The sequence below is a fragment of the Drosophila mauritiana genome, chromosome 3R (assembly GCF_004382145.1).
Source record: "Drosophila mauritiana strain mau12 chromosome 3R, ASM438214v1, whole genome shotgun sequence".
Lineage (NCBI taxonomy): Eukaryota > Metazoa > Arthropoda > Insecta > Diptera > Drosophilidae > Drosophila > Drosophila mauritiana.
In genome coordinates this window covers 16,105,840-16,122,101 of record NC_046670.1, presented here as the reverse complement: position 1 = coordinate 16,122,101, position 16,262 = coordinate 16,105,840, and the positions used below count along the sequence as shown (strand labels likewise).

The window sequence follows — 16,262 nt, the reverse complement described above, 5'->3', positions numbered from 1 at the left end:
TGTGTGCGTTTGTTTGTCGTATTTTGTGCTTGCTAATGTCTGCCAATGTTTGTGTCTGCCGCTCCATCTGCCCCGCAAGTCGGCCTTTTTTCGGCCCTATGTGATTATGACTGCCCATTCAGGCGGATCTCCTCCTTCGTCCTTACAGATTCCCCCCAAAAACGTGGCACTATGTACCTCATTTCTGCCCGGGGCACGCACACACTTACAAGCGTATGCATTTCCTTGTTTAGCTTTTTTTACGATCTTGTTTCGTTTAGTTTATAGCTTACATTTGGCCCCGCCCCCAAAAAGAACACATCCTACCATTAGGCCGCCCTAAGCATATTTCAGCCCTGTTTATATTCACGGCGATTTATACATGTTTATTATGATAAATTTATGCGCATTTGTTGTTTGGCCGTTTTTATAGAGCGCACGAGTAGCCAGAGGTATTTTTTTTTCTTTTTACATTTTCAAAATAGAGAGCTTCATAAAAATACGGAGCAGTCTGCAGAAGTTTTGGGGAATACATTTATGCATTAAGCTTTTAGTCAAATTTATCAGCCAGCAGATAGAGTGTGAAAAAGTGTGTTCTAAATTAAAGGCTAAATTTTGATACCCGCTGCATAAATCGCGAAACTGAACTAAATGTTTGTTGCAGTCAGTTCCAAAGTGTAATTAAGTGCATAGTTTCGGGCAAATTTAAATAGTTTCATTTGACTGGTATTTATTGGTTTTGTGGATATTAAAAACAAACCTTATACCTAACATACTACACATTTTAAATTATTCACAACCAAACTGATGCCCAATTGGCTATGAATTTAGAATACCCCTCACGGCACAAGTGCTGAGTAGGAAAAACATACTACAGATGACTCAAGGCAGCACAAACTGCCTTCATAGTCTTGTGTGGGTTGGTTTGACACCATCTATAAATTGAACCGAAATAAGTGCAGCCCGAACTACGGACATGACTCAATATGCAGAGGAACCATATGTGCGATCTGGGAGCCATAGCACCAACAACTGGCAAGGGAAACGCCCCAAGTCAACATGTGTCAATTACCGCTTGACTTTGTTTTGACAGCCAGTGAAATAGGTTAGTTTCCCGAGTCGAGAAGGAAAGTGCCCGGAAATAGGATATTCTCGTTGCCGGTTCTTGGTGCGAAATCAAGTATACGCCGTGTGTGCATCACGGGCAGATTCCCATTGATTCTGTCGCCAGTCGATGGCAACCAACTTTAGTGCTGATTTATGGTTGCGGTGCGGTTAGAAAAATATGCAGGGGAAAAGTTTTCGCCAGACAAAGGGCATGTGCTGGTGGAAATCCTTTTGGCAGCCAGCGAAGCGCGAATCGCGAGTCAGCATTGCATATGCAAATTAATTGGTAACCGCAAAAACATAATTACCGGCAGATATATATGTTTTCCATACCAATCAAAAGGCTTCAAGAAATTAATCAGAACCGTCTGGCATGTGTTTGCCTGTGATTCAAAGGTAATTAAGTTGAACTAACCACACAGTCGACTGTTTGTTATTATTTTTATTCGTTCTCCCAGAATTCATCGACAGGGAGACAATTAATTACAGACATTAGTTCAGCGATTGCTCATCGTCGACTTTAAGGAACAGCGAAAACAGAAAGGCAACTGTGGTAAGGGGATGGGGATTATCTCAGAATTACTTCATCTATTTAAATGTAATACTACGCACTTGACATCAGTGAGCAAAGCCAGAGAAACGGAGCCAAGCAGCTGAGTTGCATGAAAGCCGGCAACAACATATTGCCACTTACAGATCCAAGTCTCCCAAAGGTCATGATCAGCAGCAAAACCATCGTCCTGGCAAATAGAGAAAGATGTTAATCTTGATTTCTTATTATGGATATCAAACCTCATCAGGGTGGGAAATATCACCACAGACATTCCAATGATTGTAGTGGCACAAATGCCCATCATGGTCAGGTAGACGGCGGAAACTATCATCGTCACCAGCGAAGTCTTCACAAAGTACAGGCTGCCCACCAGGAAAATGCAGATGAATAGGAACACCTCTGTCAGGAGCTCACATAAATAAATAATTCAAATGGAGATGCAAATTCGAATTGGAAATGGTTCAAATTGACGTTATTATGAAACGGGCAATAAATCAATGTTATTAGCATAGTTATTAAGGTATTTTATAATTTTTGAGACTCGCTTTGCATCCCAAGTATAAGTACAGTACTCACTCAGTATGTGATTCGAGACAACTCGGAATCTCATTAAGGGAAAAATGATCAGAAAACCGACCAGACCAATTCCAGATACCGTGATGTTATTCAAGTAGCTATCCGGGTCATGATGCTGAACGATGGAAATTATTACCTTAGATTCTGGTAACCCATAACAAGCGATCTCCTACCCACTAGAGCGCACTCCACCCTCTTCTCCTCCTCATCCATGGACTTTGCATTTGCATTGTGTTCCAAAACGGCGCACATGCTCGTATCATTCGCACCCAAAGTGTCCATGGCGTTCATCGTGGCGAAGATCTGTGGCAGCCACAGACGCACCGAGTTGACACTAGGATAATGTGTATGTAAAATGCAAGTACATATACCTAATATACCTACCACATAATCTGGCAGAAATGCAGGCAATAAACCTGCAGTGAAATGGCCAAGTAGGGACTGGAGAACATAGGCTTCAGCTGCTTGAATCCATCGATGAACTTTCTCTTGGCCCGACTAAATCTTTCCTGGAGTGTTGATGGCCGACCAGTACCATCAATATCATCAGACCGATCGGGCGTGGGATCGGTGAGATGTTTTATCTGTTAAATAAATAACAAATTATTTAAAAAATAAGAATATTTATAGAAAAATGGTAAGTACCGGGTAGCTCTCTTTGCTCTTCCGCTTGTTCAGCTTGTAGATGCGCTGCAAGGAGTCCAGAGCCTTCTTATAATTTCCCTGAGACATAAGGAACTTGGGGCTCTCGGGCAGGAAAATGTGCAGGAAACCGCTGAGCAGGCTGGGCGCCGAGCTGACCGCCAGGAAGACCTGCCAGGTGCGAACTGCTGGCAGAAGGTAGAGTTCATAATTTAGGTCAGATGGTGAAGGACTCTCACCCACACTTCATCGAGGAGACCGTGAAAAGGATGGGCACCGGCAGCAGCACGTAGGAGAGCAGGGGCAAAATCATCGATCCAATGGAAACACACAGACCCACAAATAACATGATGTAAGGCCGGTGCTTTTTGCCATGGAACTCGGCCAGGTAGCTGACCACAACCGCAAATGGACCGCAGATGCTAGAATGAAAGTTCATAGCATTAACGATTACATTTTAATAGTAGGCATTAAATTTGGAATGAAAGAAACTAAATCGCTTACATTAAACCATCGAAGAACTTGAAGGCCATCAGTTGGGCAGTATTCTGGCTGAGCGAAGCGCACAGGACGAAGAAGCCATCAAGCCAGCCGCCCGAAATGAGGACGGGTCTGCGTCCAATGGTGTCCGCTATGAATCCCCAGGGCACCGCCGAGATGATCATGCCCGCATAGGTCACCGCATGCAGCATTCCCTTGTCCACGATGCTCAGGTCGAGGTCACACTCGGCGGAGGGCATCACATAGGACAGCGCCGAGGCCGAGAAGACCATCGCCGTGAGGCAGGGCACCGCGCTGCACAGGATGAACACGTTGAAGAGGCCAAAGCCACACTCCGCGATTGCCGTCTCGAAGTCAGCAGGCTCATCGGCATTATCCCTTGCTCGATTCGCCATCTCTACAAACTAAGAAGAATATTTTGTTTGGGGGAGGAGCAGTGAAAATTTTGAAAATTACTAGAAAGACTCCTGGATAGTTACGAAATGGGGAAAGGCAATTCCACATATTGTGGCATATGGGATTTTACAATTTATAAATTCATGGTTCGACTAATCAAATATATGCATTCTTAACTAAGCAAAATTTAATCAAATATTATCATTGTTTCAGTGCATTATCTTGTTCTGTTCCTATTTCTATACAATTTGAGAGATACTTGTGCATTTCCAGAAATAAAAGGCATGCCAGCACTTATAAATAGCAATTCCTGGTATTTTAAGATTAGGAGGCTGCTCCAAAATGACTAAAATTGAGTGCTCATTCGGTGAAAGTTCGTGTTGTTCGGGTTTCACTAATGCACTCAATCTGATAAATAGCACACACTTAAAGGATGCCACGATAAGTCAATTCACGCAGCACTAATTTCCACTTTGCCCTTTTGCATGCTTTGTAAATCCGTTTAATGTTATCTGTAGTGATCATTCACCTGCCAATTCACCTGCCAACACAGCCACCCACCCAACGAAACACCGCCGGATACACTTAATTAGTGCTAATGAGATTTGCATGTCTCAACTTCCGCCGACTTTTGTCCTTGCCCACCAGTGGAGTCCTTTGAGGGATCCGCCGATATGTATTTCGGCTTAAGCACGTAGGAAGTTGAATGGAGCTCTCATAACATCGTAATTTGTACAACAATAAAGATATATTTGGTTTGATTACTTAAGGTAAATATAAATAGTTGTTCAGCGCCTATCTAATCCAGTTGAGTCGTTATCTCTAATTTGTAAAACTAAACAAAAGCTAATGTCGCAAGATCCGATTCTAAGTAAATGGGCATTCCTAGGTCTAGTTTTTATTGTATTATTATTTTCTTCTAAGAAAACGTTGCCTTTGCTGGGTCAGGCAGAAATATTGACAGGATGCCAGATACTGCAATAAAATGAAATAGTAATAATAATATATTAGTAAAATAATTATTAGAGAGCAAACTAACTTCAACTTACATATCAGCACTGAGGAGACCATTATAAATGGTGGCAAACATCCGATTTGAACGAAGACGGGGAAGAGTAAATTTCCGGACAGGGCACCAAAGCGTCCGCACATCATGGCAATGGCAACCACAACGGTTCTGCAAATGTTAACCTATCATTTAATACGATTTCGATGGCATTAATGGAAAACCTACCTCAATTGTGTGGGAAACAGGGCCACCACAGCACCCAAAAGTGAGGAGACAGCAATTCCCGTAATCGTAAGGAAAGTGGCAGACACAATGAGTGTCATTAGACTGCTCACGGAGAAGTAGAGCATCAGGCCAAAGGTTCCCGACAGAAACAATCCGTAAGCTGGAGAGTACGTTATATGTAGTTATATCACCAATAAGATATACAATTTCGGGAGCAACTTACTCATCATGCGTTTTGGACCCAGAGCCCGCACGATTCCACCGGCAAAGAAGTAGCCCACAAAGCCCGTGGCCGAAACAATAATGTTATTCAGATACATGTCCATCGAAATTACCTTGGGCTATAAAAATAAATTAAGGGGCTAATTTTAGAGGCTTTATCAAGAAAGATCACTTCCAGTTTGCATGTAACTATCAAACAAACTTGTATACTACTTCCACATTTATGAACGATTATGGTTATCTTTCGCTTTGTGTGCAGAGATAGCCACGTCACGATCACGATGACGAGGCGTTAAGTGAGCTGCCAGATAAGCGCAATCTGAAGATCCAGACCAGATCTAGATCTGCTATCTCCAAGCACCATCTGATACCTACCTCGGAACAGGCGTCGGCGTAATTCAGAGCTGTCTCAGCCGTCCGATTGACGCTGAACTCGAGGATGGTGCACATGCTGGCATCCAATCCGTCGCCGGCGTGCAGGGCCTCGTACTCCGCCATGGAGGCGAAGAGCTGCGGCAGCCACAGACGGATGGTGTTCATGCCCAGGAAGATGCCGAACTGCATCACATAGCAGCAGATGGCCAAACCCAGCAGGGGCTTCCTGGCCAGCGGCTTCATCTGCTGCAGCCCGGCTCGGAGGCTCTCCGCCAGGGTACGGGACTGTCGCTTGGTTGGCACCTCTCCGGATTTCTCCTCGATGGTGTAGATAACCTCGTTCTGGCCAGCCTTACGATTGGGAGCTTCCTGAATAAGAGCTTTTATCTGTAAGGAAATGATTTCGTATTAAATTTAAACACTGCATCATATGTTAAAATATTTTCATACTGGATAGCTATCCTTGGGCTTGCGAGTGTTGACATGGTATATCTGCTTAAAGGCCTGGAGCGCCTCCTCGTTGCGTCCTTGGGCCATTAAGAACCGCGGACTCTCCGGCATGCTGCAGAAGATCAAACCGCTAATCAAACTGGGAATGCCCAGCACAAACAGGTAAATTTGCCAACTGCGGACTGAAGTAAACGTACATTAAATTAGAATATTCTAAAATTTCAACAAGTACGGCGGTACGTACCTTGCAAGCCCCAGAACTCAAAGTCCCAATCTCTGGGGAAAATTCCCCAGGCCAAAAGAGGTAGCGAAACCGTCGCCGTAGAGGTGACCATGCCCACGATCATCAGAACGGAAGATCGGTGCTTGGGTCCGTGCATTTCAGTCAGATAGGTGAACAGCACAGCTGCCGGCCCATTTACCCTTTGATAAAATATAAATTAAAGTCTAAATTATAAAAAGATTACTCATTACTTACACCAAGCCCCCCAGGAACTTGAACATGACCAGCATACTGAAGTTCTGACTCAAGGCACTGCCAAACACGCACACAGCATCGATCAGATAGCCCCAGTAGAGGATCTTTTTGCGACCCTTCGTATCCGCCAGATAGCCCCAGGCAATGGCCGAGATGGTCATGCCCGCGTAGGCCACAGCATTCAGCACACCTTTGTCCTCCAGCGTCAGGCGAAGATCGCACTCGGCAATTGGCAGGATGTAGGACATTGAGCTGGACTCGAATATGGCGGCACTCTGGGCGGGAATGGAGACGATCAGCAGCATCAGATTGAAGATTCCGAAGCCAGCTCCTTCGATCGCCTTGTCGAAGGTGGCAGGACCTTCTTCCGTGGGCGTAACTTCCGCCTCCGCCGTACTATCTGAATTGCCATCAGCATCCTTGTCAGTTTCTAGTCCTGAATCGATTAAAAGGGTGTTTTAGTACGCACATTAACTTATTCCATGGAGCTATAATTTCATCCCACTAGCACTGAACTTTTCCACACTTGTTTAAGGCAGTTATGACAAATTTCTGGAAACTGAGATTACGACGTATCACATAATTTTACGACTATTTTTCATTGTCATAAAAGGTTACGATTAAATTTGTCACAATAAACACATTTCAGCTAATTTACGGCTGGTTTTTAAATGATACTTTTTAAAAACAATTCACTTTTTAAGGAAGCTTTGTTTTTTTTTTTAAACTTTATCCTAATTGGTTGCAAATTATTTTTTAACCACTTTACCTTTGCTGTTCTCTGGATTCGCTGTTTTAATATTCTTTTCCGACATCTCAGCAATTACTGTTTGCCACCATGGGTTTTCACAATTGGCTTGCTCTTGAAATTGATTGTTCAATTAATACGCTGCGGTTCTTAATTAAAAAGCGCAACCACAAGTTCTTTAAAAAATTAAGCTCAAAGTCACTGAGTTAAGGGTTTTCACAATATTCCTTTTCGACCGACTTGCACACTTGCAATGCTGCACGAGAAATGATCTTCTAGAGCGCATGGCACCTGCTTTTATCGGAGATTACCTCAATAAAAGTGAAGATTCACTTAACTACATCTCTCTTATCGCGGGCTTTACAATCTAAGAAAGCTAATAAACGTATTAAACCATGTTTATTTAGAAAAACACGTTGGATTTTGTAAAGGGAACAGTGAGTTTAAAAATGTTAAGGGAAAACATGATACTCCAGTTATGAATGAAGATCTCTATTGGCTTTTTAATCATGTTTATAAAACAAATTTAGTAGTTTTGATAAAAACCATATATATTCATTAAAACCACCTTGGTATATGTACATTATGAAACGTACTGTACGAGCATATTTCGGCTAGCCACGATGATGCCATGCGGAAGCACCCATAAAAAAGTAAGAAAACGTGTGGTGTTCATGTCTCCTTTGCAATTTTTACAATTAAATATATACATTTATATTGTTCTCCTCATCCTGAAGATATTGTTCTAGATAGATTATTTAATTTATGACATTTGACTAAATTATTACTCCACGCTGACTACGTCATTTCAATGGTGAAATTTGTGGGATGCTTAAAAGTGTGCCTTTATCTCGGATCTTATCTGTGTAAAGCTTATCTCAAAGATGACTTAACACATTGATGCCCAGTGAATGAATTACTCATTAGACGTGCAAGATTCTCATCACACGATTGGGGTTTTATTTCTTACACTAAAAGCAGTTATAAATATGAGGAGCTCTTTTTTCCAAGCCATTCACAATGATTGACACTATTTCCAGCGTCGATGTCCAGTCTTCTGCCAACTCAGCTTACTCGATGGCGTCCACCAGCTTGCACAACATGCGGTCATGCTGGTAACTGGGATCATTCTTGGCCGCCGCATTCGCCTCCAACGGATCCACCTCCGTCTTAATCTTTGCTCCGCCGCTATCGTCGTCATCATCTAGAACCGGCAGAGCTGAGAAGGCGGTATTAACAATCTCGCGCACACGTTCCAAGTGCTTTTGGAAACGGGTGGCGGTCTCCACGCGCTGCCGCTTCTGCATTTCCATCATGACGCGCAGCGTTTCCCTCGCCTGATGTGGGCGAAACTCATTGAGGAGGTGATGCATGTTGACGAACAGCAGACTGATATCGTCAATCTAAGATATCAAATGAGTGTAATACAATAGATGCTACATTTTAATGGGCGAATTGAGTCACCTTTTCCGTGCGCCGCGGGCTGTCAGGATTCAGGATAAGAAAGTCAATGAGATCTAGGAAGTTGACCAAGAGGGAGTGGTTGAGCTTCTTGAGCTCCTTGCGCCGGTCAAAATGAATGGGGATCAGTCGCTTGATGTTCTGGGACTCCAAGCTGCGGATCATCTCGTCGTTGTTGTACTGGATGCCAAACATGCTATATACTTCGTGCTGCGCCGGCGGTGGCGGTGGGCGTGGCGCTCGGTTGCGGCGGATATTCTCGTCCGTGTAATTGGCGATGTACCGCTCCGGCGGCATCGGCAGGCTGGATACCTGGGTCTCCTGGTTGGACATTTTGAGAGAAACAAGTGCGGATATAAAGAAAATAATAAATGATATTTGTTTTGAAGAAGTGATGGCACTTGACACAGGCGAATCACTCACAATAGTGATGACACTATCGCCAAAAAATTGTTTTCCTAAAAATGACCAAAATAAAGGTTTGAAGCAGGACCTAAGCAGAATTTCGTGAATTTTCTATATAGCGTATTATAATATGTTTTGAGATCCTTACAAACAATTTACAATTAAATAAATTAAATTAGATATTCATCGAACTCGAAACAATAAACGTGACCGACTATCGATAACTTAAAGGTGACCATGCCTACACGCGCCCCCTACAGCATTGCCATAGCAATTTTTCTCCGTCTCTTCTCTCATTCGCTTCTCGTCGGCAGAGCACAACAAAATAAGAAATACATATATCTTGTCGTGAATATGAAATTGTCCCTGCACCGATTCGCGCCAATATTCCTGCTCCTGCCAAGGAAATGAAAACAAAACGTAAAACCATAACATAACTGGACCCAACTAAGACAAGCCGTGCCTCCACCATTTTGATTTCCCCACTCGTCGTGCGTGCGTGCTGCGGACTGGTCCATGATGCCAGTAAAATGTGCAAAACCGAACATAAAACAAATTTATCCTATTGTTATCTAGTAAGCCATGGAGCGGGTTTTTCCTGAAGACGCGGGTAAGCATCTATAGCTTAGGTAACCAACCCAGAACAGCCCCAGGCGTGATCTTCGTTTCCCATTGATTAAGTCAGCGCTATTTCCAGTATACCGCGTGTGTTGGTGCTTCTGTGCAATTGTGTGCGTGTGGGGGGAGGGCCGAAATAAACAACAAAGCGGATCTGCGATTGGGTGTGTGGTTTTTGTTTAAACAAATCCATTCGGTTTCTATTCAATTCACAGCCCACTTGAGCGAAGCGAGGAAGCAGATATTGGAAGTAGCCAGGAATCGGCCGGGAACCCAAGTGGCCAAGTGCATCCGCGCCTACGATGAGCAACAGGAGCTCGCCTTGCTAGTTGTCCTCCTGGAAGAGCTCTCCAAGAACACGGACTACTCCACGGATCTACGGATATCACTGGGATATGTGAGTGTTCAAGCCCACTACTATCAAGATAAGCAAAACCGTCGAGGAACAGAAAGATCAAGACAAAAGTGTGACGCAACGTGCGTGGGCTTTACAGTCAAGCCTCGATAACTGGTATTTGAAATGGGTTTCCAAGTCAGAACTCAAAGGCAGAACTCGAAGATCATAATCTTTAAGGAAAATGTATTATTTAATTTACAGTGAACACAAAAGCCTGCAGATCCTCAAATACATTGCTTATCTTTTCAGTATATTGAAGAGCTACTGCGCCACTGCTTGGGACGAAATGATGTCTCCCGAAGATCGGCCATTGTGGCCGCGGGAAGTGCCCTCCAGTACTGCGGCAAGATCTATGGAGACCGAGTGGAGTACTTGTACCAGGTGGTGGAGCACCAGATCGAAGCCCTGCTCACATCGGAGTTGCAGAAGGAGACGCCCAGCGGAAGTGCTGCGTAAGTTTAACTCAGAACTGAAGAGTAAAGAAGATGGAGAAAGACAAAGCCACGTGCTCCCCAATTGTCTGACGGGGCGTCGGCTCTTATCAGTCCAGAATTCCGCTTATCGAGCTTTACTTTACGCCCCCATCTTCGGCTTTGTTTGCGTTAATATCACAGAAGCCGGCTTGCCGTTTAATCACATGTTAATAAATGATGGAGCACGTTTTTGTGCTTCCAAAAACAAATAACAAACTAGAGTATATGAAGAAATGAGTAATAAACCAGACAAGTAAAGAAAAAACGTAGACAGCTAAGATCATTCATAAAAATAACATGAGAGGTATTCAAAGATAGATCACATCCTAAATAAATATTTTTACATTATAAACCTTTAAGTCTTTCAAAACCACTTAAACTCTTTCTTATCAGCCGGCATTAAATAATTTGGCGAGATTATTTGACCTAAATGTTGAAAGTCTAATCAATTTTAAAGATAGCACCAGTATTTTGATTAAACAAGAGATGATTTCATTATATTACATATGTATATTTCGTAATAATCAGTCCCTTTAAAGAAAGACCTTATCCCCTTTTAATCTGCATTTAGCGATATAATAATCGTTTTGCTTTCATATTTACAGACCGGAGAAAAACGAGCGCAGGCCGGAGGAAACGCGCAAACGTCCCGCTAAAAAGCTAACTAACAAGGAAGTTGATCCCTATTTGCTCACGTTGGAACCGAAAAGGTTTAAGACCATGTCGGACGACAAACGCTTTAGCGCGGCGGGCTTTGTAAAGTGCACGAGAAATCGGACGATAGAATACCTTTATCAGGATCACACGCCGCCCAATCTGTGGAAACATGCGCCAATTGTGGATCCTCACAATCCCTACGACCAGGATGAGAAAAAACAGTACAAAATGTTTACGTACCACGTAGAGCATAGATACAATACGCTTCTGCCAGATATTCCCTTTGAAAGGCTGAATCTCATTAAGGAATATGTGCACACAAATCAGGTGAACACCACGGAGATTCTTAATGAGCACATGACCACAAAGGAATATCTGGACGAGTATATTGCGCTGGAGAATCAAATGCTAGCAGCCCGCTATGGAGCCATTGTCACAACGAGAAGAAGATTGTTTGATTCAGTGAGATTAATGGAGGACAATTTGGATGAGGGACTGGCGAATGAAATGTGCATGGACAAGAATCTGACAATGGACACGGACGAAACTGTTCCTATTGACCAATCTTTGGTGGATGAAAACAGCAGGTCCTTAACCACAGCCGACTCCACGATGGACGTCAGTCAGGTGGAGAACTCTACTTTAAACATTAGCGGAGTCGAGGCGACTTTAAGCGTCAGCCAGGCAGAAAACTCCTTAAGCGTTAGCCAAGAAGAGAATCCTCCGCTGAGCAGCACATTAGCCATTAACGAGTCTAGTGTTCTGGACAGCACGAGAGTTGATCCCATTAAAGATCTCACTCTAGAGGAACTGCTGCTAATCGATTCAGGGATCGGTTTGGAAGAGTTTTCCGATATTCAAATGCATACAGGTAAAGCAATGGCATTCCAACGCTCGGCAAGCGTACTAAGGATAAGGGTTTTTTTTAATCCTTTGTTTATGGTTTCAAATACTTACATATTTGTTTTTCTTTACTCTTTTATTTTGGCACTTGTCAAACACTTGCATCCCTGCATTGCATTTGTCACGGCAGGCCAGTCTTTTGATGATGAGGGTGTTGTTCTTTCAGATTTAGAAGATCAACGCCAGTTGTCGCCCATGTTGCAGTTGATTAGCCAATCGGTAGAGCCAAAAACCATTAATATCATTGAGATGGATGCCGATCTTATCATGAATGTTCCAAGGGAGGTAAGCTATCCCATTCTGCTGAATGTTATGGGTCTCCCCATAAAACGCCTGCGTCGGAAATGCATCTTTAAACTTCCACCTGAGTTCGACTTATTCAGGCAAGCAGTAAGTGTTTTAAATAGTTACATCACTGTTGGAAAAAATCTTGACCTGCATCTGTGTTTTATTTTTAAGCGACTTCCTACCAAGCGAGAGGCGCATCCAAAATCCCCAACCACTCCCAGAGCTGTATTGCAAATTGCACGAGAGGCTTCCCTAAATGAAAGAGAAACCGGCTCCCCCAGTAACTTAGAGTTTGATAGGGATTTTAGTAAGTTACTTTGCCACACTTTCTCACGTCGCGTAACTATCTAACATATCTTACCAGATTTTCTGGGTTTCTACCAACGCCGAACCACATTTGACTCGGGCTTCGATATCAACGAGGTGCGTGTCTCAGGTTGTGTCTCCACCATCGGAGAAGTTAAAACTGAGCTTGAAGACGAGCCTGAAGCCAACACCAATAACTTAACTGATGTGAGCGCCAGCGACGCCTTGAATGAGAATGTGAACGCCACAATGGAAAGTGGGCTTGGAGATTCACTAGTGCAGGAATTAAACGCTTCCACAGAACCCAATGCGGAGAACAATACCGCAAATTCATCGCAACTTGAAGTGACTGCAACAGAATCGTCCGGAATGCTAAGCGGACTGGAAACCACAGTGGATTTAGGAATGGAGAGCGCGTTAGTTAGTTCTGTATTGGATTTAAGTACTGAACCGAGTGCAATGGACAGTAATATTCTAAATGTCCCCCAACCTGACAATTCAGACCTAGACATTTCAACTGTGCAGGACCAAGATACCTTACATGACGAAGCAGATGCAAATGATTTGCCTGCTGAAACAGCCAATCCAGGTGTCGACGACAGCTCATTGGTAAATATTGGATATAAAATTAAAAAAAAAATACTAACGTTGTCCATTTAGATCCGGGACTGGCATAGACGATTGGCTCCTGCTTTGGAAGCAGCCCATGAACGGCAGAATTTCAACATTAGGGACTTGGGCACCGAGATCTTGGGCATTTGCAAGGCGGGCAACGGAACAGCCACGTTGGCCGATGTCATGGCTGACAAGGATCCTAGTATCATGTGTCGCTACATGCTGGCTTCCCTGGTACTGGTAAGTGAATGCGTTCAATCTAAATGCTGCCCTCCGATAAGCAATCACTTTTACACTCCATTACATTTGCAGACAAACCACGGAAACGTATCTCTGGATTTTGGAAATCGCGATAAAAGTAAGCCCATCGACATGTCTCAGTTTCGAATGCATTTAAAGAGTATGAAGCGAATGGAAATTAATCCCGAGGACGATGTGGGCAACATAAATGCGGCCCAGACCAAATCGACGCAGAGAAGTAAAGAGCTAAATGATTCAGCTAACAAGCCAGGAACACAAACGACGGCATCTGCAGCCACAAAACGAAAGTCTGCGGAAGCGTCTTTATCCGAGGTGTTTGCTAAAACTGTGCGATTGATACAGCCCATCCCAAAGATGTGGCCGACTCCTTCTGATGCCGACTCGGGGATATCTTCGATGGGCTCCTCATTGGCATCGACAGCCCGCCTGAATTAGTAGCCGTGTTTCGTCTTAAATGTGCTTAGTAGTGCTTTGTAGAAAATATCCATTGCGTCCCGACCCAGTAGTAGTTTTTGTGCCCCCTTATTCGAATCCCATTTTTATGTTTATTATTTTCAGGCCGAGAGATCAATGCCCTTTTCCACGCGGTACAACAAGATCAAGATGCTGCATTAGATATAAGTTCTTGCCAGATTATTTACCCGCAATTGTGTACAAATGTAAGTTTTAGTTACGTATTATTAGGAAGCTTGCAATAGAAAGAATGCTTTAGATTAGGCTTATCGATGTAAGAAACAATATTTCTGTAGAGTAGTAGGCCAGTATTATCTAAGCTCGATTTTCCTTAGCATGAAGACGTTTTTTAGTTTTTGTTTCCTTCATTTTTTCACTTATTACGCTTTTAGTTGCTTTTGAAATTTTCACATTTTTATTAATTTCTATTTCTTTTGAACATTTTTGATTTATTTTACTTTACCTACGAATAGATTTACTTCGTATTATTATTTCTATGATTTCCTAGAAATTTTACACTCCTTTGATTTAGAACAGAAATAGACAAATGATTTTTTTGATTGACGAAGCACGTGTTTTGGAAATCCTTATGAGCTGGTAGTACTAAATTCAAGTACCTGATCTCGTCTGTACAAAAGTATAAACATAAGAACTCTTCGGAAATAAGTCAAAGTTCAAGATAAATTAAGGATAAAGTGTATATATGTATGTATTTACCAGAGTGCAAGCTAGTGTCTATTTACAATCATTTTAAGATATAATGTTTTTTCGTAAGTATAAAGTGTAGTTCTTAAGGAATAAAACGGAACCATGCAATCACTTAATGTGTTTTAATGAAAGTAAGTCGGCGATTCTCGTAATGCTATTCCGAATCGCTGCTGCCTGACTTGTGCTCTTCCTCTTTTTTCTCTTCAGTCTTGTAGTGGCGATATTCCTTCTTGAGCTCCCACATGTTCTTGTGCGGGTTCTTCATGTTGTAATCGCAGACATCCTTGAGAATCTCCTTCAGGTAGCTAATCGGCTGGTTGGTGATCTTGACCAGATCCTTTATGTTATAGTATTGATGCTTCTCGAATGCGTGGAAGAGCATGTCCATCACGGCATTCTTGTCGTCGCGCGCCTTCTTGCCCTCGGCCTTCTTGCGCTCCCGATATTCGATCTGCAGGAATGGAGGAGTTATATATACATATAGATTACTGAAACAGAGTGTATAGTAGTTCTTACGTTGTGTGCATGGTCTTTCACGGGCTTAAAGTTCTGCACGATCTTATCGATGGGTTGCACGCGTCGCTGTGGCTCCGATGCCTTGCGTATGGACTCCAGCTTTAGCTTCATGTAGCAGTTGTCGGCGATGGGTCGGCACTCTAGCTTCTGCACAATCCTGCCCTCCATATACAGCTTTTCGTTATCCGGCTGTGCCGTCGAGGTAGTCGAGTTCTCCTTGCCATCGGACGGTGCCATGTGCGAGAATACGCCGAGCGTCTGCTTTGTGACCTGCGACACGTCCAGAATGTGCTCGGTGGGTATTTTCTCATCGGGATCCAGAGCCAAAACGGCGGGCGTGAGGGAAAGCGAGACCTGGGCCTTTTGGCCAGGTGTCTTGTTTATCCGGAGTTTGCCCACGTCCATGTTCGTCGGCGCCTTCTCCCATTTCTGTGCAATGTACTTGGGCACCTTCACCAGCCACACGCCTCGCCCCGCATTGGACAGGTCCAGGTCCTTGTCGATGATCTGTGTCTTTTCCTTATCCTCCTTCGACATTCTGTTTGCTTTAAATTATTAAATACGAATTTGCAAAGCCACTTGTACCGTTTTCGGCTTTGCTTGTTGTTGTTGTGCCTCAAATTTAGTCCGGTCGAATAAGCAGTTTCGAAAAAATGCTCGTTTAGTATAGCACGGTATTTTTCTTTCGGTATTTATTCGGTATGTTATTGTTTGGCGCAAAGTTTGAAAAGTCAGAAGTGAAGATAACGAAAACAAACTATTTACAAATCTGAATTATATGAAAATCTTATATTTAGCTATGGTAAGGAGGAACTTTAAACCAAAAGAAATAAATTTTATAATGAAATGCTTTAGAAAGAATATGGTATCATAATTTTGATTTATTCAGCAAATTTTATAATGATTAAATTTAGAACACAACATTGTGTTGAATTAAGAT

General features: G+C 43.0%; 5 protein-coding genes across 11 annotated transcripts; 1 reads left to right on the top strand and 4 right to left on the bottom strand.

The window, feature by feature from the left end:
* Nucleotides 1-1,540: 1,540 nt before the first annotated feature.
* LOC117143869 (synaptic vesicle glycoprotein 2A) lies at nt 1,541-3,878 on the bottom strand. 5 transcript variants are annotated; one of them, XM_033308739.1, is made up of 9 exons: nt 3,362-3,878; nt 3,101-3,279; nt 2,861-3,042; nt 2,600-2,799; nt 2,352-2,549; nt 2,216-2,290; nt 1,879-2,001; nt 1,699-1,826; nt 1,541-1,634 (listed from the first exon to the last, which is right to left on the bottom strand). In XM_033308739.1, exons 1-9 carry the CDS (start codon nt 3,751-3,753, stop codon nt 1,579-1,581), a joined length of 1,533 nt encoding a protein of 510 aa, XP_033164630.1. In that variant the 5' UTR covers nt 3,754-3,878; the 3' UTR covers nt 1,541-1,578. The 5 variants fall into 5 exon arrangements, with proteins under 5 accessions (XP_033164630.1, XP_033164626.1, XP_033164625.1 ...); XM_033308735.1 differs by having other exon boundaries at nt 1,879-2,038; nt 2,216-2,330; nt 2,393-2,549; nt 3,362-3,847; XM_033308734.1 differs by having other exon boundaries at nt 1,699-2,038; nt 2,216-2,330; nt 2,393-2,549.
* A 602-nt stretch (nt 3,879-4,480) lies between these two features.
* On the bottom strand, nt 4,481-7,533 carry LOC117145496 (synaptic vesicle glycoprotein 2B). Its single transcript, XM_033311176.1, has 9 exons — nt 7,283-7,533; nt 6,514-6,949; nt 6,280-6,458; nt 6,036-6,217; nt 5,586-5,972; nt 5,212-5,329; nt 4,989-5,148; nt 4,804-4,931; nt 4,481-4,729 (listed from the first exon to the last, which is right to left on the bottom strand). Exons 1-9 carry the CDS (start codon nt 7,326-7,328, stop codon nt 4,674-4,676), a joined length of 1,692 nt encoding a protein of 563 aa, XP_033167067.1. The 5' UTR covers nt 7,329-7,533; the 3' UTR covers nt 4,481-4,673.
* A 648-nt stretch (nt 7,534-8,181) lies between these two features.
* Nucleotides 8,182-9,137, bottom strand: LOC117145204 (mediator of RNA polymerase II transcription subunit 7). Its single transcript, XM_033310768.1, has 2 exons — nt 8,726-9,137; nt 8,182-8,664 (listed from the first exon to the last, which is right to left on the bottom strand). The coding sequence occupies exons 1-2, from the start codon at nt 9,053-9,055 to the stop codon at nt 8,332-8,334; spliced, it is 663 nt and encodes a 220-aa protein (XP_033166659.1). The 5' UTR covers nt 9,056-9,137; the 3' UTR covers nt 8,182-8,331.
* Nucleotides 9,138-9,401: 264 nt separating this feature from the next.
* Nucleotides 9,402-14,917, top strand: LOC117143155. 3 transcript variants are annotated; one of them, XM_033307661.1, is made up of 9 exons: nt 9,403-9,737; nt 9,961-10,142; nt 10,392-10,594; nt 11,221-12,143; nt 12,342-12,565; nt 12,635-12,770; nt 12,828-13,378; nt 13,430-13,624; nt 13,697-14,917. In XM_033307661.1, the coding sequence occupies exons 1-9, from the start codon at nt 9,710-9,712 to the stop codon at nt 14,078-14,080; spliced, it is 2,826 nt and encodes a 941-aa protein (XP_033163552.1). In that variant the 5' UTR covers nt 9,403-9,709; the 3' UTR covers nt 14,081-14,917. The 3 variants fall into 3 exon arrangements, with proteins under 3 accessions (XP_033163550.1, XP_033163552.1, XP_033163551.1); XM_033307660.1 differs by having other exon boundaries at nt 12,306-12,565; XM_033307659.1 differs by having other exon boundaries at nt 9,402-9,737; nt 11,221-12,565.
* Nucleotides 14,790-15,952, bottom strand: LOC117143156 (general transcription factor IIF subunit 2). Its single transcript, XM_033307662.1, has 2 exons — nt 15,323-15,952; nt 14,790-15,257 (listed from the first exon to the last, which is right to left on the bottom strand). The coding sequence occupies exons 1-2, from the start codon at nt 15,857-15,859 to the stop codon at nt 14,961-14,963; spliced, it is 834 nt and encodes a 277-aa protein (XP_033163553.1). The 5' UTR covers nt 15,860-15,952; the 3' UTR covers nt 14,790-14,960.
* Nucleotides 15,953-16,262: the final 310 nt, after the last annotated feature.